Source organism: Ceratotherium simum, chromosome 13, assembly GCF_057802395.1.
Source record: "Ceratotherium simum simum isolate JZ-2026a chromosome 13, ASM5780239v1, whole genome shotgun sequence".
NCBI classification, from domain to species: Eukaryota; Metazoa; Chordata; class Mammalia; order Perissodactyla; family Rhinocerotidae; genus Ceratotherium; species Ceratotherium simum.
Window position 1 is genome coordinate 23,641,955 of NC_141912.1, and position 22,269 is coordinate 23,664,223.

General features: G+C 37.5%; 1 protein-coding gene across 4 annotated transcripts in view; it reads left to right on the forward strand.

The window, feature by feature from the left end:
- CARMIL1 (capping protein regulator and myosin 1 linker 1) overlaps positions 1–22,269 on the forward strand; it is a 326,380-nt gene that overhangs the window by 168,001 nt on the left and 136,110 nt on the right. For all 4 annotated transcript variants that reach the window (XM_087438110.1, XM_014788706.2, XM_004432061.3 and 1 more), the window contains 4 exons: positions 2,173–2,248; positions 7,008–7,096; positions 8,284–8,378; positions 20,318–20,404. In XM_087438110.1, coding sequence (XP_087294236.1) covers positions 2,173–2,248; positions 7,008–7,096; positions 8,284–8,378; positions 20,318–20,404 — 347 coding nt within the window. The remainder of the gene's footprint in view (positions 1–2,172; positions 2,249–7,007; positions 7,097–8,283; positions 8,379–20,317; positions 20,405–22,269) is intronic.

A 22,269-nucleotide genomic window follows, 5' to 3' on the forward strand; every position in this document is an offset into this window, starting at 1 on the left:
CATATCATAGCATCATAGCCTTCATTAATGCTACCACCCAGGCAAGGTATCCTCATAACATTCTGCTATATTTCTTTTTCTTTAAAAAAACACAGTGTCTATATTTGTGAGCATTTATGTCTATCATTTTATATGTAGTTTTTACCAATTATAATCATTGACTATATCATACAAATGTGCATCTAGAATATGTTTTTAAAATTTAATATTGTGCCATAAACATTTCTGGTGTCATTAAGTATTAGATTTGACTTTTAGTGTACCGGAATTTATTTTTCAAGGTTTTGTCCTGTCATTTGTAGAGATGATGCTGCCCTACCCACCGCATTAATGTAAAGCCTCGTTCTAATAGTGATGTGCTCTTCAATTCCTGAAAGTGACTTCATTATGACAAAAGCCAGCTGTACTTCAAATCAAATTCAAGTGACAGAATAGGATACCCCATAAAGAGGTTCTGAAGTGTAGTCACTACTTGACATTACATCCACTAAAGGAGATGAGATGAGAATGATTTGCCATAGTTCCTGAATGGCGAAGTACAGGAGAGGACTCTCGAACAACGTGGGCTTTGGGGGCCCTGTGTAATACGGTGGATTCACCCTCAGAGAAGCTACAACATGTCGTTAGACACCAGGGAGAGCTGCAGGGGCTTGTTCTGAGAACGTGGTCAGTGGAGAGCTATGAAGAGAGTGAAGACCGTAAAACAACTATGCAAAGAGCTGTTCTTGTTTTTTAATCTAAAATTTTTCTAAAATCTGAAACTTAAGCAAAGTTAATAAAGAAGCTTTTCGGTAGGAAAAATGGCATGACTGAGACTGCTAATTCCTTTGCATCGTTTTTCTCTGCCATCTGTGGGCACTCATTTCCCCTTTTTAAAGCATGTCTGATGAAACTACACTCACATGGTGCTTCAGACTGGGTTTCGACCATAGTTCTGTCCCTTCAACCTAATGTCACTGCATGTCTCTGAACATCTGTTCCTTCATCTGTAAAATGTCAACAATAATACTTCCTAGGGTTGTTTTGAGATTTAAATGAGATGGTCCATGTAGAGTGCCTAGCACAGGGCCTGCTACCCAGAAGCCGTGAATTAATGGATTTTCAGCTCTCTTTCCACCTTCTGCCTTTCTTCTGTATTGTAGTAAAAATCTGAGTATTTGCTCCATGTCCTGCCCTGAGGATAAAACTGATATGGCCTTGCCGAAGCCACAAAACTGAAATAGACAGAGGCTGGTTTTCAAAGAACTTACAGCCTGGGGTGATAAGGGACAGGTGTTTAAGCAGCAGACTATAATGCAAGACAGAATAAAATAAATGCTCAATAGAGATGCAAGCAGTATGCTGGCTGGGGTGGCCAGCGGGGAGCTTATAGAGGAGAGGATGTCTGATATGGGCATCGAAGGATACCTGGATTTCCGTAGCTGAGCACAGCAGTACAAGATAATTCCTATTGTGAAATTGCATGGTGTTTGATGAGTAGTGAATTGTCTGCTTTTGGCTTAAGTGTGAGATAGGGACATGTTGTGGGAGATCAGGCTGGAAAAATGGAGTGGAGACAGATTTCTGATGCAAATAGCTTCACTCCACGGCTGAAGAGCTTGTATGAAGCATAAGACAAGAATACAGCTGGGCTATCTCATGTATATAATCAGTACTAAGAGCTGTGAGAAAGTACCAAATGGTTGTCGGAATACTTGCTAAGCATTGTGGATCCATCTGATGTCATGTATTATCAAGCTAGACACTGTCCTTGCTTGCGATATCCACTCCTCTGACTAGAGAATATATGACATACTTGATGGTTAAATAATTTATGAAAGAGCAGTCTAAAGAAATAAGGCTTCTTAGTATGGAGTTAGACGTACAGTGTCTCTTAAAGCAAGGAGGTTTTCCAAGCAAACACTATTACCAACCTCTTTTCCTTTGGAAATAGGAATGAGAGTCCCTAGAGGTAATTTTAGCTTCAACTTTTAGGAATTCTGCTTACATTGTACTGAAGATCTGTCCTAGAGGATTTAATTGTTGCCTAGTGGTCAAAATAGTTTTGGCTGGATGTTGTGTTTGTAAATAATGGAAATTAACAAATAAACCTGGATATCATGGATTAAAAATAAAGTGCTGTTATGGTTATTGTAAGAGCACTTTCATGTATTTTGTTATTTCTGCTTCTAGGGACCTAATACCTATCATTGCTGCTCTGGAATACAATCAGTGGTTCACAAAGCTGTCCTCTAAGGACCTAAAACTGGTAAGTAATTGAAGATGTTGCGATGCTTGGCTTTGCCGAATTTCAAAAACCTGAGAATTATCAAAAAACATTTGTTTTTTTAGCATACTGGTGAGCTATATGCATGTTATTTCTTGAGGAGATATTTTCCTGTAAACGATCTGCATAGCATTTTATAAAGTTTGTAATGTGAGATGCTTTAGGAAAGTACTTCTTCATGTTTTCAGCTGTTTCGGGCAGTTTTAGATAATGAACAGAAAGACACATTTAGTGTGGCCTTCAGTACACTCTCATTCTATTGGCAAAACTAGTAAAGTTACATTTGCACAGCTGCAAATAGTAGATTTTATGTTCTAGTAGTGCATTCCATTTCCACAAAGCTTCCCTCCCCAAGATTTTAGGAAAATGTTACCAGGTAGAGTTGGTCTGGTTGAGTTATGATAGTTAGCATTAATTTTCTAGATGAGTTTTTGGGCAGATTTACATGTGAAAGAATGAAATCAAAGTGAAATCTGTTAGTTTTCATAAGGTATGGGGAGCCAAATTTTTGGTCTGTTTTACTAGTGGAAAAAAGATGTTCTGTTGGGGATTTTTTGCAAGTTCAAGGCAGCCATATGGACAGATGCTTACCCTTGAGTAGCTTTCTGCTGCTTCATTTAGGACAGGAAATAATTTAGATGTTGTTTCATTGGAGACTCTTAGATTCAAGCCTCCATCTTTCAGAGGTCATAGAAACTGGGGGCTTAAGGTTTTCATAGTGAAGAGGTAGGATTTGGATTGAGACATGGTTCTATAGAAAGTGGAGGATTGAGATTTGCTAATGGACAGGCTACTGGTTCTCTGAATTTGCCTGGGGTATGAGTGGCTTAAGGCATTATCAGTATGAGCATGGGCTGAACTCATTTGGGGCCCACTAAGAGCCAATGTGGTATAGGAAAAGAGTGTGGACTTGGACACGAAACCTAGGTTTCAGATACTGACTCTTATTACAAGGCTGTTTGCCCTTAGATAAGTTACTTGACCTTGCAGGACCTCAGCTTTCTGCATACCTTTTATTGTGAGGTGGTTGGAGTTGATGTCTTAGTCATCTCTGTCCAGTGCTTATCAGAGTTTATGGCTCATAGTAGCTACTCAGTAAAAATGGTTTAATAAATAGATTTCAGATTAGTTTGTTCAATGATGAATGGACATAGCAATATACCTAATTTGCAGGTTATTGAGACAAGTAAATGATATATGTAAAAATTCTAATGTGGTACCTGACATATTGCAGGCATTTCATAACTGTTAACTATTGTTATCATCATCATCACAATCAGACTAGCAAAGAGGCTGAGAAATGAACAAATGTGGGACCATGAATTATGGAAAGTGTATCAGTTAAACAGGGAGAGTATCTGAGGTCCATGACGATGCAGCTAGGGATGGCGGGGGAGCCAGGTGAACTCCCCGGGAACAGACGGAGAGCCGTGATGGGAGACTTGGGAAGGGAAGCCTCTCATTTGCTCCTTGCTGGGATGGGGACCATTTGCAGGACTGAGCCAGCAGAGATTTCAGGTGGGAGAGGGAAGCCATTCAAGGAATGAGAAGTAGATTAACCCAGGGATTGTGGGATCAGAGAGAGCGATGCTTCTCTACCAAGTCCGTTTTCCTAGCTCATTCAAACATTCACCTAAGCTTGTGATTTTCAAAATGGGGCACAAGAGAGCTCTGAGGAGTTTGTGGATATCCCAGTTTAGGAAATTGTTCCAACTCACTAGAACAGGAGTATGTCCAGGCCATCAGTGCTGCCATTCTGTCGTTATTCCCCCAGGCATCATCTCCTTTCAGCTGCTTTAGATGTTTAGGAAAGAAAATATGCACCTGAGCATTTCAGTCCTGACAGAACAAAGCATGTAAGTGCTCAGGTGCTTTCTTGGGTGTCCTGGGATGGAAGGAAGTGGAGTGACAGGATTTGAGGACTGCCCTTACTGCTTTTCTATGAACTGAGATTTAAACACAAAAATACATATGTGTATATTTTTAATAGTTGGTATTTTCAAATGAAAAATCATCTTTGGGATATATCACTCTGCAAGTCTTCAGAAAGAATAGCAATTCTTCATGTTTTTCACCTAAAGTTAAAAAGAAATGATACTTTCCTTCTTGATGGGTGCTGCAATATGCAATCTCAGAACATTTTCTAACACCTAGTTTATTCGAGGCAAAGGATAGTATTATACCTTCTTTGGATATTTTAAAACATGATGTGCACAACAAAAATAAGTGACTTCCTCTGAAGTTATGTGAGTTCTCTGGGTTATTAAGATTGCTCCTAGCTCAGTAAAAGCCTCCTGTGGTAAGGTTCCACAAAAAAATATGACTTACATGCTTTATGCTGATCTTATGAAACCAACTAGCAATCACTATTTTGAATTTAAATAGAGGGATAGAGGGATTTTTTTTTAAAGATATGGCAAATATGCTATTAGGAACAAGTTTCTGTCCAACATTTTGGACTCATTAATATAGCAGTAGAATTGGGGTATTGCTCAACTCTTTCAGTTTTGTAACTCAGGCAAGTCAGCGAGTGTCACTGGGTCTTTTATAACCTTTTAAAAATGATATGGTTGTGCCATATAGTGTATGTATTTCCTCTTAGTTCTACCTTTCTGTATTTGTTTTATTTTGTACTAGTTTGTTATTTTATAGCGATTCCTCTTGTTTTTATAGTGTACATTTGATTTTTAATGAAATGCAAGCTCTTGGAGAGTCATTGTATTGATTTGTTAAAAAATTTTTTCCTGATTCAGTAAACATAGCACTGAACATGCGGTCAGCATTTGGAGAACACTGCTGTAATGGTCATATTTCACTTGGTATGAAATCTAGGTTTGTGTGTTTATATCTCTTTAAAATGAAATTTAGGTTTGTGTGTGTATCTCTTTAAAAATTTCATCACATATATTCTTCAGTGTAGAAACCAATGCTTTTCATGTAGTTAGCACCTAATAAAAAAAAAATAGCAAAATTAATGTAATCATGAATGGCTCGTTAAACCTCTCCCCTACTGGCATCTTAAAGAAAAGTTGGACACACTTTTCATACATTTTTCTTTAATAAATTTTTATTACAGTAATTATACCCAATGGGTAAATGAAAGCCTTGCTTCAAATCTTTGCTCTGGTAAATTACTTTTCTGGATGCTCTGTGAGGTAGCCCTGGAAAGGTAATGATACCATGGATTGTTTCTGGAAATTAGGATAATCCCTGCAAAAACATTGTCTGTGTAATCACTTTTTCCCATGACAACACAGAAAAAGATCAATTCCCCTGGTTGTATATTGTAAGACAACGAATTAAACTGATAAAGGGTCACCATTTTGAAAATCACCACCATCAGCATAATGTAAATTGCTGGCATCAGATCAATTGGAATTAATTTTCCTCTTTGCTTATCAATCTGTAGGACACATTAGAAACCCAGGAGTAATGTGAAAGCAACATTACAGACTGAATGGAGTCAAACAGCACATAAGAATTGCAAGAGCCTTAGATGCTGTGGGACTTCGTGTGTTTCCAAGTCAGGTTTTCTAAAGAATACTTGACTAGAGAAGTTTTGCTACATTTCGGACTTCCAGTGATGGTTAATCCAGTTGGGCATTTGTGATCTGATAAATCAAAGAACTGTAATATTTTTATATAGTATTTTAAGAAAAGAAATTGCTTTCACTATTCTATACCATGGCATATAAAACACTATTTCTCTCTTTTTGTAATATCTTAAAGGATTTAAATAGACCCTATGTTGTAATGAGATCTTAAAATCACTTTTTAATGTATAGATAATTTTAAGGTCATGAGTCACCTTAAATTAGTTTTGGAATAAGGTGGGATATAAATAAATATAAAAACACTAATAAATAAAAATTTAAAAGAAAATTATGCACCATTCTACTACTAGGGCATAACTCTTCATTTTTCATAGTCCCTTCAAGACTTTTGCTACATACATTAGCCATTTCAATTGTTGTAAGCTGTATTAAATGTTTCATTTTAATTATGCATTTTCATTTAACATTATATCCTAAGCATTTAAAATGTTTCAACAGACATAATTTTAGAACTATGTGATTTTTTAAAAACATGAGACAATTATTTATTGAACTCTTTCTTTTTATGAGCTTGTTTCCCACTTTATTTTAGAGAATATTAGTGGGAACATAGTAATAGTAGTTAACGTTTATCAAGTGCTTATTCAGCCTCCCTTTAAAGTGCATGACATCTTTAAACCTTAATTTTCTTATCCATAAAAAGGGACTAATAATACTCTACAGTTTTATAATGAAATATGTATAAAGGGCTTAGCTCAGGGCTTGGCACATGACCAGAGCTTAGTAAGGAGAGCTTCATCATCAACATCATTATCATCATCACTGGATGGCACTTTTTTTGGGAAATTCTTTTGGTTTTCCTAAGACTGGGTGAGATGCGTCTCTATGTGCCCATAGCATTATGAAAATGGCCTTGTTATTATTCTATCATAATTGAATATTTTCTTGTCTGATTCCCCTGCTGGATGGAACAGTCTTGAAGGCAGAGATTTGGTCCTTTATGTCAATGTATTCCCAGGACCTTCATCATGATAGTGCATAGTTTTAGACTCAGGCAAGGTTTGTTGAATGAATGAATGCATGAATGAATTGTTGAATTAAAACTTTACATCTGCCTAGATTTATAACAATGAAGGGAAGTTGCTTTTAGACTTATGGCATGGTTAAAGGATGTTTTCTCTTAACAGTCTGCTGATGTCTGTGAGCAGATCTTGAGGGTGGTGAGTAGGTCCAATCGACTGGAAGAATTGGTGTTGGAAAACGCTGGACTTAGAACGTGAGTATTTTCCTGAATATATGAATATGTTGCTTCAAAACTTTTTGCCATTTCCTCTAAAATTAATATATGCTTTTAAAAAGTTGGGCTGCACACGTGTATAGTGTTTTCCCTTCTACAAAAGAAATCTCATCCCCATCATTATCACAAAGGTCAAGGATTTTGTAAGATTGTTTGCTGTTGAGTCACGCGGTATTTTTGAGGGTGCATGGTGTAGTGGTTAAGAGCGTGGACCCTTGAAACAGATGCCTCATGGCCTTGGGCAAGTTGATTAAGCCCTCTGTTCCTCAGTCTCTTTGTCTGTAAAATGGGGATATAATAGTGCCTACCTTATAGATTTATAGTTATGAGGATAAAGGAATTAATACATGTAAAGTGCTTAGAAAAGTGTCACATTGTAGATGCTATGTGTTAGCTTTTATAGTATTGTTAATGGTAGTCCTAGTAATAACATATTTCATATGATTTTACTGCTTTGCTTTGATCAGTTTAGTCATTTCTCTCCCTTTTCAAATTCATACTTATATAGTCTTCGTCTAGTGATTCAGTCCGTAGTCAGTATACAAGCCTTTCTTGGGGCGTAAGAGTTTGAATCTGTTAGAACAAAGACTTTACTGCTACTAAGTGAGGAGGGTTGACAATATTATAATCATAGCACTTAGTCTGTTATTTTAAGTTAAACTTACCTAAAATAGTGATTTTGATTTTTTTAAAAATATAGTGCTAGCAGTTGTAGCCTTTAAACTCAATAATTAGAGCAATCAGTTTTGCATTCATGAGTATTGCATGAAATGAGAACTAAGATATAGTGAATAGCCTATTGTAATTTTCATGAAAAGTAGGTTCAATTCAGGATTTTCTTTTTAAGTTACGGAAGGGCCAAGTAGTACTATTAATAGCATCCTGCAATGGGTCTTTAAAGGGACAATTATATATTTTCTTTTTGCTTTTAAATGAGGATTTGGCAAATCAAAATGAACCATATTCTGGCTGTGGCTTTACAGGTTCTCTAATGAGGATCTACACTTGCGTGAAATAGATTGAGTGTTAACAGATATATGATATATAGATTAATGTAAAGAAAGCTTCTCTTTTAGGTTTCACTCCAGCTATTCTAGCTTTAAATGTTTTATTTAAACAGTTTTACATTTTGTGTTATTTAATCTTATTGTTTTGTTTACTTGCAGAGATTTTGCGCAAAAACTGTCCAGTGCTCTAGCTCATAATCCCAACTCAGGACTCCACACGATTAACCTTGCTGGCAACCCACTGGAGGATCGAGGTACGGTAGCATTCACATGGCCACTGATGACAGACTTGTAAGAGGATTAGGGAGTTTAATTTAGCCATGCCTGAAGAATAATATCAAGCTTAGTTGTAATTATGTTATAAATGCTACTGATGCTTTTGTTTGTTGGCTTCTAGTTCTTTTCACCCGTTGATGAAAAGACTCGTGCTAAAATTTTATCATCTGATTAACTTTTTTGGAAGTGATACAAATGGAAAGGAGGATATTTTTAAACTGTTTTAGTTTTTTGTTGCTGCGTAACAAATCGTCACAAACTTGGCAGCTTAAAATAACACAAATGTGTTATCTCACGGTTTCCGTGGGTCAGTAGTCTGGGTACGGGTTAGCTGGGTTCTCTACTCAGAGTCTGTCAAGGCTGAAATCAGGTTGTCAGCTGAGGTTATGATCTGTGACCTGGGGTCCTCCTCAGACTCACTGGTTGTTGGCACACACAATTTCCTTAGGACTATAGGACTGAGGTCACCATTTTCTTGCTGTCTGCTGGTGGGGGACCACTCTCAGTGCCTAGATGCTGTGTTCAGGTCTTTGCCACGTGGCCACCTCCTCTCACAGCATGCCAGTTTGCTTCGTATTTGAGGCCAGCAGGAGCACATCTCTCTGACACTTTGTCTTAGACAGAGCACTTAATTGGGTCAGGCCCACCCAGGACCTTTTGAATAATTCAAAGTCAACTAATTAGTAACCTAATAACATTAGTGATATGTCATCATATTCATCAGTCTGCCCCCCATGCTCAAAATTATACAGGATATATATGCCAGGGGGAATCTTGGGAATCTTGGGAGCCATTTTAGAATTCTGCCTACCACAAATGTCTTTTAATATTTGACAAGATTTGAATATGAAAATAGGGGAAAGTTGAAGGACTAGAGTTCATAATGTGGCAGAAGAAGGTTTCGTTAAAAGTATTTGCGTGGATAGAGGGAAGAGTCAATAGGTTTAGAAAGTGAAACTTGAGAATTTGAATTCTCTGTGGGAGAACGTTGATGGATGGAGAAGTAGCTTTATCTCTAGAGGAATAGTTTGTTTTCAGTATCTGTTGCAAATGTTTTCCAACATGGTTGAATAAAGGACTTTCATCTTGTAATGTTATATATTTGATGAGGATTAATTATTAAACTGAGCTGAAGATACTGATATAGAGACTCAGGTCTGCTTTTTGTTCCTGATATAGACACTGTTCTGCATTGAAAAAGATACCCATGTGCTATTCAAGCAAAAATCTCAAGATTAACTTCCCAGCATCTAAAGTAGTGAATCTAAACGAAGGTCGAGACTGAATTAGAAAACTAGATCACTTGAAAAGCACCCTCACAGAATAAGCCAAAGCTGAAAATAATGGATGCATATCCCTGGAATAGGAGTTTTTCTGGGATATAATAATTTCCTCTAGGAAAAGCAAGTGTTCTCTCTATTAGTCAAGTGCTACAAAGAGATGAATGTGACGAAGTGGAAACCATGTAGATCGCTCTTTATGAAAAAAAAAGATTGTTATGGTTTTGTTTTTAAGATGGGGGAGACTCAACTGTATTTATCTACTGACAGGACAAAACCAGTAAAAGGAGGTAGTTGTTGGAGGCAGGTCCTTAAGGATGTGAAATGCAGACTGTAGTGGACCAAGAAGGGATGCTCCCTAGTCATTAGGGATATGTCAGTTCAAACCTCAATGAGAAACAAACCACTCACAACCAGTAGTATGCCTATAATCAAAATAAGTTTTGGAGAGGATGTGGGGAAACAGGAACTCAGACCTTGCTGGTGGGAGTAAAATGGTGCAGCCACTTTGAAACTGGTTAGACAGTTTCTTAAACACTAATTTGCCACACTACCCAGCAATTCCATTCCTAGGTATCGCCCAAGAGAAATAAGACATATGTCCACACAAAGACTTGTGAGCGAATGTTTATAGCAGTATTATTCATAATAGTTAGTAAGTGGAAACAACCTAAAAATGTCCATCACTGGTGAGTGGGTAAACAAAATATGGTGTATCGTATGATGGAACACTGCCTGACAATACAGGGGAATGAAGCGCTGGTACATGCCACAACATGGTTGAACCTCAAACACATTATGTTACGTGAGAGAAGCCAGACCCAACGACCGCGTATTGTTTGAGTTTGAGGGGCTGCAAGGGGAGGAATGAGTCTGAAGCCCTTCGTCTCCTTTTCTGTTGTGTACCTCATGTGCTCTGAGGTGCAGCCGTCCTGGACAACTTGTTGCTTTCGGTGCAGTTTCATCTATCAGACCCTTGCCTTTGGTTTGAATTTCTGTGACATCACTCACTTAATTTTGCTGCAGTATAATTAGATGCAGACATTTCTCCTCCACCAGCTTACTTCTTCTCATCCTCGTCCTTGTCCCTCATCCTCCCCTAACGTCCCGAGACACACAGCATCTAGCATAAGACCTTGTACATAATTAATATTTTTTTTAAATTGAGTTGATTTCATTTAATTTAATTCACTTTTGTGGTTTTTTAATTGCACTTGAAAATCATGGTGACGTTTTTAGAGATTTCTTTTGCCTGGAGTCAGAATTTGTGTTCAAAGATCACGTTCTCCTGCTTTTTTCCTCCGCATTCCTACCTCTGAGACCTGATTTTGTGTCTCTTCTACCTGCAGTCCATTCACCGGTATTATAATCATGAATCATTCCAAGCCTGTTATCCTCAACTTTGTGTGTACATACTGACTCTCCAGTGTGGTTTCTGCTCACATACACTCGAGTTTTGAGACTCCTGAAAATATTTTCTCAAGCTAAGACTTTACTAGTTTCTGCCCTTCTAGGTTGATTTGTTGCTGTATTTGCCAGTACTCTGGGACAACTGCCAACACCATATTTCTCACTTTCTTCACTCTTAGAACTGGCCCTCCTGAACAACAATTCTTTTTTTTTTATAATTTTATTTATTTATTTATTTTTCCCCCAAAGCCCCAGTAGATAGTTGTATGTCATAGTTGCACATCCTTCTAGTTGCTATATGTGGGACGCTGCCTCAGCATGGCCGGAGAAGCGGTGCGTCGGTGCGCACCCGGGATCCGAACCTGGGCCACCAGCAGCAGAGCGCGCGCACTTAACCGCTAAGCCACGGGGCCGGCCCGAGGAGTTTGTAATTGAGTTATATAGTGTATAAAAGAGACCACGCCAGGGAAGATTGTTTATGAGGAAACTCAAAGAAACAAGGCAAATAGGATCTTAGCAGTTGAGCAGCCCAGAATTCTGAGGAATTTAGGCGCCAAATGGAATTTGATTTTGCACCTGAACCATCCACTCAGGGACTTATTTGGAAACTCTCAGAGAGAAAGTTTGGCTCCGTGCTTTGTGATATGAATGTTGATGCAGGAAATCCCTGATATTACAGCTCAGTCTCCTTGTCATATCCAAAGGACAGGCAGCCTTCTGTTGTTAAGGGGCTGTGGTGAAGGAGGTTAAAGTGAGATTTAATAAGCAGGCGTGTGGTGTGTATAAGTAATGCTTCAAATGTGAGATGCCCTGCTCTGTCTCTGAAAAAGCCACACAAGGCAGTGAGTGGACCACACACATGCACAAGCCCTTCTTACCCTGGGTGCAGGGTCAGGCGTGTTCTGCAGTTTGCTCTCGGCCTTCTGTGAACCCAGTGTGTTTCAGATTGTAGGTCAAGACCCATTAGCAGCTCACGAAATCAATTTAAGAGTTCATGACAAACATTAATAAAAAAAAAAAAGAAGGAGAAATGGAATAGAATAGAAAATAGAGTGCATGGTTCAGGAAAACTTTGGTTTTAGTTTTCTGATATAGGTGTATGTATTTATTTTTGTATGTGGTTCCTGCATCACCATGTCAAATCTATTTCTTTATGTGGGTCCTGGTAGAAGTAGCTTGAAAATCTCTGCTCGAGGTGAACTGTATTAGCTGGTTCTGTAGTGAGTCCTCTGGGCTGACCGGGTGTCTGAACCAGGGTGTGTCAGTCATCTCCCCGTGACTCACTCTTTGGAGCTGACATTACTGCTTGGATCAAAGTTGAGGATTTTCAGAGATTCCAAGTCCTCTCTCTGCTCATATCCTGTGCTTTATTTCCCTAAATGTTACAAACTCCGTGTTCTCGTCTTCCTAGTTATCCTTCCCAATTACCCTAGTTTTTATGACCTTAGCCTTGTCCGGAATGTATTTCCTTTGTCCCTCCCCTCCCTTTGTCCTGAATTTGATATTTTGTTTACAGATGGTTTAGAATCCTGTCTCAGAGTGTTTTTCTTTCTGAAATGTTGACCTGAAGTACCCAAATATTTTTTTCCCTGACTATCTGGTGATGGCTCTGATTTGATCTTTTAAGTAAAAGAAGAGAAATAGATTCTAGAATTGCTGCTTACGTTTTTGGGGCACTTTATATCCTTCATATCTCTCAGTGTATACTGGTGGGTTCTGGAGTCAAAATACACGGGTTCAGTTCTGGGCTTTGCCACTCTCTGGCTGAGTTTCCTTGGACAAGTTGCCTAACTTCTCCGTGCCTCAGTTTCTTCATCTTTAAAGTAGATGATAATAGCACCTACCACATAAGTGTGTTCTAAGTGTTAAAGGAGATGCTACACAAAAAAGGATGAGAATAGCCTGCCACATACTATGCGTTCAAGAAAGGTTAGCTTTTACTTTCTCGTTTGATTCTTAAAATAGCCTTGTGAAGTTAAATACGGCAAGTGTTTATACTCTCCTTTTATAGATGACGAAACTTTGTGTGTGTTTACATGATTTGGACAAAGCTTGGGGAGTTGTACCTAATACCAGTTGTTCAGACTCCCTTCTAGGATTTCCTGAATAATCCATCAGTCAGTCTCTCATGCTCTGGTTGTGATTTTCGGATTTGGCTGTCTAGATTTCCTTTGGAAGTGGAAGGAAACAATTTTGTGCATGCTATTTGAAAAACATTGGCTTATTCCATAGCATGTCAATAAATTTTCTTAAATAATCACTTTAACATTTAAAGGTGCCAGTTTCTGTGTGACAGCTACAGAACAGAAAGTACTTTTCTTTAGATTCATGATTTCAGCCATATTTAATTGATATTTTTATGGTTACACAAGGTAAAACAATATTTAAAAAACTGCATAGATTTGGATTTTAGGGTATTCAAAAGTTAAGCATACTGACTCCATTTTTTCCATTAGTCTTTTATTTCTATATTCCTGGTTCTTGGATCTTTTTCTCTCAGACTTATTTTTGAAACACAAATACTTCATTGTATTTCATTGTATTCATTGTATTACTTTTCTTAATGTTTCTGAACTCTCCAGGGAAGCCATAGGAATTAGTGGAAATCTAGAGATTTTAACTCTCATCTGTGTTCTGACGTCTACAGTGTTCAAATCTATATGGTTTCTAACAGACAAGAAAGAGGCCTTTTGTTTCCCTGTATCATGTTGCTAGAACTCCCTCCATAGGCAGAATTTTGTTGAATTGTTAATATTGATGTTTTCAATTAACAAGGACCTCCTCAAACCCTTTTTTTCCTACCATGTGACTCATACTGATTCCAGAATGTCCAAGTGTTAGAATTTTATATGGTATTATCATAGGTTTTTTTAAAGAATTTTTCTTTTTTTTTTTTAATTTTTAATTTTATTTATTTATTTCCCCCCCCAAAGCCCCAGTAGATAGTTGTATGTCATAGCTGCACATCCTTCTAGTTGCTGTACGTGGGACGCGGCCTCAGCATCGCTGGAGAAGTGGTGCGTCGGTGCACGCCCAGGATCCGAACCCGGGCCTCCAGCAGCGGAGCGCGTGCACTTAACCGCTAAGCCACGGGGCTGGCCCTATCATAGGTTTTCAAGTGCATGCATGATTAATGGGTTAAATCTGCAATGTCAAATTTAATTTTCTGTCTTTTGTAAGTTAATAACATCTGATGACAAATTATAATGCTAAACATTTTATAATTACTTTTTTTATTAGGCATAAATATTTTGAAGCAGAGGGAGCTATAATAGTTTCAGTTTGAAAGGAGAAATAAAAATTAATTTTTTTAAAAAAAATTTGACACATACTTAAAAAAATAAATAAATCACAATGGTAATCCATCCAGTAAAGTCTCCAAATGAAAGCTTTTAGTGATAAATTTTGTTTTAATTCATGGCTCTGAAAGCTGTGTTTGGCTTTATTGAGTAGTTTGGGCCAAAAGTTGAAAAGTCTCTTCTGTCCTTTCTTTGTGGGGAAATGTTTTCTTGATGGTCAGTTTCTTCCATGGAACTCTTGAGTAAATAGCTTCAGAAAGTACAGGGCATGTTAATTTTTTTGTTTTGCCTGAGATTATGGCTGCCAACCACCTTCGATTTATTCATGTTGCCAAGACCCCATTTCTGAAGTCTGCCAAAGGAGAGGGCCTTTTGTGTAATAATCTGTTACCTTTTTTCGTAGATCAATTTAGTTCCCTCATTTAAAAAAAAGAAAAAAATAGAACTGACCTCAGTTATGCCTTTCATTCCATTAGGACTTAGCAAGGGCGTTTCTCGAAAGATGAAATATATTTATGACTCTGGATGCCTAGGAAATGAAAACAAAACATTTTGGTCATGAAAGAAAGAAGCTAGTAACTTAGCCGGAATTTGATAAAAAATACTTTAATTAGACTGTCTTGTATCTGTGCCTTTGGTACCCTTTACTTTAATCCTGTTTGCCTTTAGACCTGCTTTCTTCTTTTAAATAAATTATCAAGCATGACTTTATTCACCTTTATTCTAATTTAGGAGCTTCACTCTTTATTACTTTCTTTACTCGTGGTGTGATAGTTCCTTTCTGGAGAAAAATATAGCTGGATTGTTTATTCCCTTTTGTCCACCTTCCTTTTTTAAAGATAGTTTAGATTAAGGAATGAACAGAAGGATGGGTGTCACCAGTGGCGTAAAAATAATTGTTCCATTCTGGCCTTGCATGTGGTTATAGGCACTTACAGTTTTATGTTGTGTTCCAAGTGTGTCTGACACAAAAGAAAGTATTAAAAGTTTAAAAATTGTCCTCTTTTCAAAGAACGAAGCAAAACAACTCAAATCAACCAGAGTACAACAAATTTGAAGTTCCTTTGTAGGTTTTAACTCTGATCTAACAGACAATATTTTCAGCATGATTTGAAGATATGGAATATGGCTTTAGGGATTTTTTCTTTTCACATTGTCGTAGCATATGCTTTAGTAAGTAAAAAAATACATAGAATTGGTGATGAATAGGCAATGATGACTCATGAAAATTTAAAAGTGAGAATCTGATATTCTTCCCTCTTCCATACCTAATTTTTTAAATGACTTTATCTTTTTAGAACAGTCTTAGGTTCACAGCAAAATTGACAGGAAGGTATAGAGATTTTTTTCTATATAGCCTCTGCCCCCACACATGCATAGCTGCCTCCATTATCAATATCCCCACCAGAGTGGTATATTTGTTAGAATTGATGAGCTTATACTGACACGTCATTATCACCCAAAGCCCACAGTTTACATTATAGTTCTCTCTTGGTGGTGTACATTCTATGGGTTTGGACAAATGTATAATGACATGTATCCATCATTGTAGTGTCATACAGACTATTTTCACTACACTAAAAATCTGTGTTCTGCCTATTCATCCCTCTGTGCCACCCTCACCCCAACCCCTGACAACTACTGATCTTTCTACTCTCTTCATAGTTTTGCCTTTTCCAGAATGTCATAATAGTTTTCAACTCCTTTGGGTAGATACCAAGGAGTGTGATTCCTGGATCATCTGGTAAGAGTATGTTTAGTTTTGTAAGAAACCACCAAACTATCTTTCAGAGTGGCTGCACTATTTTGCATTCCCACCAGCAGTGCATGAGAGTTTCTGTTGCTTTATATCCTGGCCAGCATTTAGCGCTGTCAGTGTTCCAGATTTTGCCCATTCTGATATGTGTGTAGTGGTATCTCATTGGTGTTTTAATTTGCATTCCCCTGATGACTAATGATGTGGAGCATCTTTTCATATGCTTATTTGCCATCTGTATATCTTCTTTGGTGTGGTATCTGTTAAGGTCAGTAGCTCATTCTTTAATTGGGTTGTTTATTTTCTTATTGTTGAGTTTTAAACATTCTTTGCATATTTTGAATAACAATCCTTTATCAGATGTGTCTTTTGCAAACATTTCCTCCTAGTCTGTGGCTTGCCTCTCATTCTCTTGATATTGTCTTTTGCAGAGCAGAACTTTTTAATGAAGTTGAGCTTATCAATGATTTGTTTCATGGATTGTGCCTTTGGGTTGTATCTGAAAGGTCATCACCATACCCATGGTCATCTAGATTTTCTCCTCTGTTATCTTCCATACCTAATTTTTTGAAGTAAATTTTTTCATTGAAGTATAATGCACATTCAGAAAAGTCAACAAATTCCAAGTTTACATCTTAATGATTTTTTACAAAGTGAATGTTTCATGCAGTCACTACTAAGATCAAGAAATAGAATATTACCAATGCTCCACGAGCTTCTCTAGTGTTTTGCCCCAGTGATTACCACCCCTGCCCTCCACCACCCAGAAAGATAACTCCTATTCTGCCTTCTGTTATGATAGGTTAGCTATGCTTATTCTTCAACTTTATAAATATAGAATCCTATAGTATATACTCTTATATTTGGCTTCTTTTGCTTTTCTTTGTGGAGAAGTTTTTAATAATGGATTGATTTTCTTGAATAGGTAGAAGACTTGAGATTATCTATTTTTTCTTATGTAAGTTTTGGTAAGTTGTGTTTCTCATAAGGAATTTGACCAGTTCTTCTAAAACAATACATTGTTTGGCCTACAGATTTTTTTTTATACCCTTCAGTTACATTTGCAATATCTGTAGGATCTCTACTGCTATTCTTTTTTCATTTCTGATTTTGATAATTAGATCCCTCTCTCTCTCTCTCTTTTTTTTCTTTTTGTTTAGTAGTCTTGCTGGAGTTTATTAATTTTGTTAGTCTTTTTTTTTTGAGGAAGATTGGCCCTGAGCTAACATCTGTTGCCTATCTTCCTCCTTTTTTCCATTTTTCTCCCCAAAGCCCCAGTAAATAGTTGTATGTCATAGTTGTATATCCTTCTATTTGCTCTATGTGGCTTGATGAGCATTGCGTAGGTCCGTGCCCAGGATCCCAGCCGGCAAACCCAGGGTCGCCGAAGCAGAATACATGAACTTAACCGCTACGCCACCAGGCCAGCCCCTTTGTTAGTCTTTTTGAAGACCAAGCTTTGTTAAATTTACTTATTTTATGGCTGCTTTCTATTTAATATGTTTATTTTCTTTCCTTCTGTTTATAGGGATGGAGTGGGGATTAATTTGTTGTTTTTGTCAAGCATCTTGATGTGGATACTTAGATAGTTTCCAACTTTTCTACCTTATTAACATATGTATCTAGGACTATAGATTTCCCTCTAAGTGTGGCTCTATTTGTATCCCCAAAATGTTATTATCATAGTTTTTTTTTTGTTTAACTCAATATATTTAAAAAATTTCCAGGGTGATTTTTTTTCTTGGACTCATTTGTTATTTAGAAGTATATTGCTCAAGTTCTAATTATTTGGGGATTTTCTAATTATCTTTAATTATAATTCCTCTTTAATTCTATAGTAGTGGTAGCAGTTAGAGGACATACTAATAGAGAATATACTCTGTATGATTTCACAGCAGTTAAGGAACATATTCTGTTATCTGTTAGACTTGCTTTATTGCCAGTATATGATCAATTTTGGTAAATGTTCCATGTGTACTTTGAAGAAATACATTCTGAGTTATTAGGTACAGTGTTTTAAATATATCAATTGGATCTTTTTTCATTATGCTCTTGATATTTTCTATATCTTTACTGACTTTTTTTGTCCATTTGTTTTATCAGCTAGTTGATAGAGATGTGTTTAAAAATCTGCCACAATATTGCGTGTGTATGTGTGTGTTTTTGTGTGTACATATATATTTATGCTTGTGTATATTTTCTTTTTGTTACCATCAGATTGACTTCATGTGTTTTGAGACCATGTTATTCAGACCATACAGATTTAAAATTATTACGTCTTCTCCATTAATGAAATGTCTAATTTATCGCTAGTAATGCTTCTTAAAACTTGTCTTACTTATTATGGCTACACCAGCTTTCTTTTCTTAGGGTTTGCAGCATATGTATCTTTTCCATGCTTTTACTTTCATTTCTGAATACATATATTTCTAAATGTGTCTCTTGAAAACATCTGGTATTTTTGTTCAGATAATGTATCTTTGACTTTTAGTTTGAATATTAAGTGCATTTATATTTGATGTAATTATTGATTTATTTGGGTGAAAATCTATATGTCTGTTTTCTATTTTTTCTTTGTTCCTCTTTCCTCTCTTTTTTTTTGCCTATGGGTTTAATCAAATTTTAAAAATTACTCTATCTTTTTCCTCTCCCCCTGCTATGCTAACTTGTTAGCTATTTATTCTTTTACAAGAGTGTATCAGCTAAGTATCAGGCCTGCCCCCTCTTTGCAATTAACAATATGGATTAGCATAATCAAGTCTCTAGAAATATTCAGTTAAGAAAACTTGTTTAACGTTATTTACTCCAATGATTTTCAAACTTATTTGACAATGAAACACTTTGGGGAGATAGGCAGGGGCTCCCAAAATGCCCATCATCCTTGGGGAAACACCATTTAGAGACTTAGTCCAGCTGCATGTTATTTCTTGATAAACTTTGATAAAGTTTGTAGAGAATTTAGGGTTATATAATGGGTCAGCAACCAGCACCATATTTCCTTGTTGGTACCTGGAGTTTGAGAATCAGTCTAGGGGACCATATGGTTAATACTGTTTTAAGAGCCTTCCCAAGAACATGCCCCTGGGAGCTGATAACTCATGTGAAGCAAGAGGTTGGTTGAAGGACCTGTAGGAAGAGCATACATTCATGTATTACTTGTTTTCTCCCAGAAAACAGTCTAAGTTCATTGCAATCCTTGGATGAGTGAGCTGGTGTTCAGTCTCCCACTCTGGCCATTAAATTTGGAGACTGATTTTTAATACTGTAAATTCCTAGTGAGTTAGTTCATGTTACCAAACCTACTTTTAAGAAGTTAAAACATGCTCTGATGCTTTGCCTGTGGTTGTTAACCATAAACCAATTAAGTATTGGAATCCATCTGCTAAAAATGAAGCTATTATCCGAATAGTTAATATTATGCCATTTTTCTTGACAATAATTAAATAGCATGCATTTGCTCACCCAGAAGTGGGATCAACTCATTAAGACACAGGTTAAAAAGAAAAGGAGGGGGACCGGCCCCGTGGCTTGGCGGTTAAGTGTGCGTGCTCCGCTGCTGGCGGCCCGGGTTCGGATCCTGGGCGCGCACCGACGCACCGCTTCTCCGGCCATGCTGAGGCCGTGTCCCGCATGCAGCGGCTGGAGGGATGTGCAACTATGATGTACAGCTATCTACTGGGGCTTTGGGGGGAAAGAAAAAAAAAAAAGGAGGAGGACTGGCAATGGATGTTAGCTCAGAGCCGGTCTTCCTCAGCAAAAAGGGGAGGATTAGCACGGATGTTAGCTCAGGGCTGATCTTCCTCACAAAAAAAAAAAAAAAAAAAAGAAAAGAAAAGGAGGGAACAATTATATCACCCTTCCCAAGAGGATTTTCTTTTGAAATAGGACTGTGAGGAGAGGGTAACACTTGGCCCAAAGAAAAACATCTCTGGTGGTAAAGTTTTGATACTACTATGCTTAATTAAACAATCTTCCCCTTCTCCTACCCTATAGGTGGGACAGAAAGAAAAGGAGGTGTGATGGTAGATGATTAGAAAACAAGATCTGATATTAGAAAGAAAAATATGATCATATAAATTGGAATCAAATTTTAGTTAATTTTCAGGCATTGTAAAACAAATGCAATTCTGTGAACCTGAAAATTCTAATAATCTCTTTTTTTCCTTTCTCAGGTGTGTCCTCTTTAAGTAGTCAATTTGCCAAACTCCCAAAGGGATTAAAGCATTTAAATTTATCTAAAACCTCATTGTCACCTAAAGGTATAGTATGTCTTATTTACTTAACTTTGTGTCTATAATATTTCTGCTGCACCATGCTACCTTAAATAGTGAGAATTATTACTCAGTTATGTATCTGCATTTAAAAATATGTGTATTACTGTACTCTGGCAAGTTTAAGATAAAGAAATAACGTAATTTGAAGTCTGGTTGTCTAAAGTGCTTTCAGAGTAGAGAATAATTTTGAAATACACATGCGGTCTTTACTTTTTTTTAACTTTGAGTCAGGGAATGCTCACCTGGTTGCCTCCTGCCTCATGCCTCACATTCCCAGAGGCAGCTGGTTGTGCTTCTCTTGGTTCATCCTTGGAAAAACAAATCAGCTTTCCCTATGCTCACTGCCCCAACACACGCTTACACACAGCCGTCGAATGGACTGTCTGCTGTGCAGAAAACTGCTGGGCCTCACTGCTGAGTCCCCACTGTAGCTCTACCCTCCCTATTTCCTGTCTCTGGAAATTGCCTTTCTTTCTCCAGTTTTGTTCTTGACTCCATTCACCCTTGTCTCATTTATCCAGCTGCTCATCAAATTTTGTCAGTTCTATTATTGTTTGCCACATCAGCACCCCCATGATAATATTGGAGACATCCCTCCATGCATCATGCTTTTGTACAGCTTCATATTCTGCTCCGGATGTCTGGAAAGCTTTTCTTTCATCCCCAAATACTCTTGGACAGCTTCAGTTTATTTTATAAAACCTTCATCTGTGATCATCTCTTCTGAGAGGTGTTCTCTATTCAGAGGCCTCAACAGAATGAAGTACTTTTTCCTTTGTCTTACTTCTAGATCATGTATCTAACTTATTGTATAGATATTGTGACTTCCCTACTAGCATGGGGCTCTCCTTGTGGCCTGTGCTTCTCTCATCTCTGTATCTCCAGCACCTGGCCCAGTGCCTAGACCACTGTGGGTGTTCACTGAAAGTTTTTTGAATTGAGTAACTTGACATTTCTTAAATATATCACTGTCTTTTGAAGGCAGTATGTGTGGTGATTAAGAGTATCAGTTCTCAAGCCAGATTGCCTAGGGTGGAATCTTAACTTTTTCACTTACTATGAATATGCTTTTATAATCTCGGTTCCTCAGTTGCTTCATTTGTAAGATGGAAATAAGAGTCCTTTGTCACAGGTGATAGTGTTAAATGAGTTAGTATACACACAGTGCGGTTTTTGGCATTAAGGGCCGTGCTGCCACTACCACCACCACCGTCGTCATCATCATCGTCATCACATTGTGCTGTCGTATGTTTTTATATGCTTTTATTTTGTCCTCCGGCAACCTCAGTGTCCCTGCCCACAAATCTGGGGAATTACTGCTCATCTCATAAGATTCAGCTTCTATCTCACTTTCTCTTTGAAGCCTTCTTAAACAAACTCCTCTCCCCATACCCTGCAGAACTAGATGCTCCTTTCTCTTTGTTCCGTCACGCTTTGTAAATTCTTCTATTTTAGCACGTCTTCCATTGTATTTTGAATGTGTCCTAGCCTGGGAGTTTCTGGACGGTAAGGGCTTTGCTTCATTCATTGCTGTGTCCCTAGCATCTGGCATGTTGCAGGTTCTCACTGAACGTGTCACGGATGAGTGGGTGAAGCAAAGCGGTCCCTCAATGATTTTTATATCCATCCAATCATACTTTTTTCTGAACAGTTACACTAAGAGTATTTTGAAATTGGAGTTAGTTTCGTAAGTCCCGTGATTTTCTGTGCACACATTTGTACACACCTTTAAGATTAAGGCATAAAAGTAGATTTCCAAAGGGAAAGATTTCTCCAGGAGTGAGTATTTTTGGTCCTGGTGCCCAAAGCCATCCGCAGATCTTAAAGCTAAGTGTAATCCCTTTATGTTA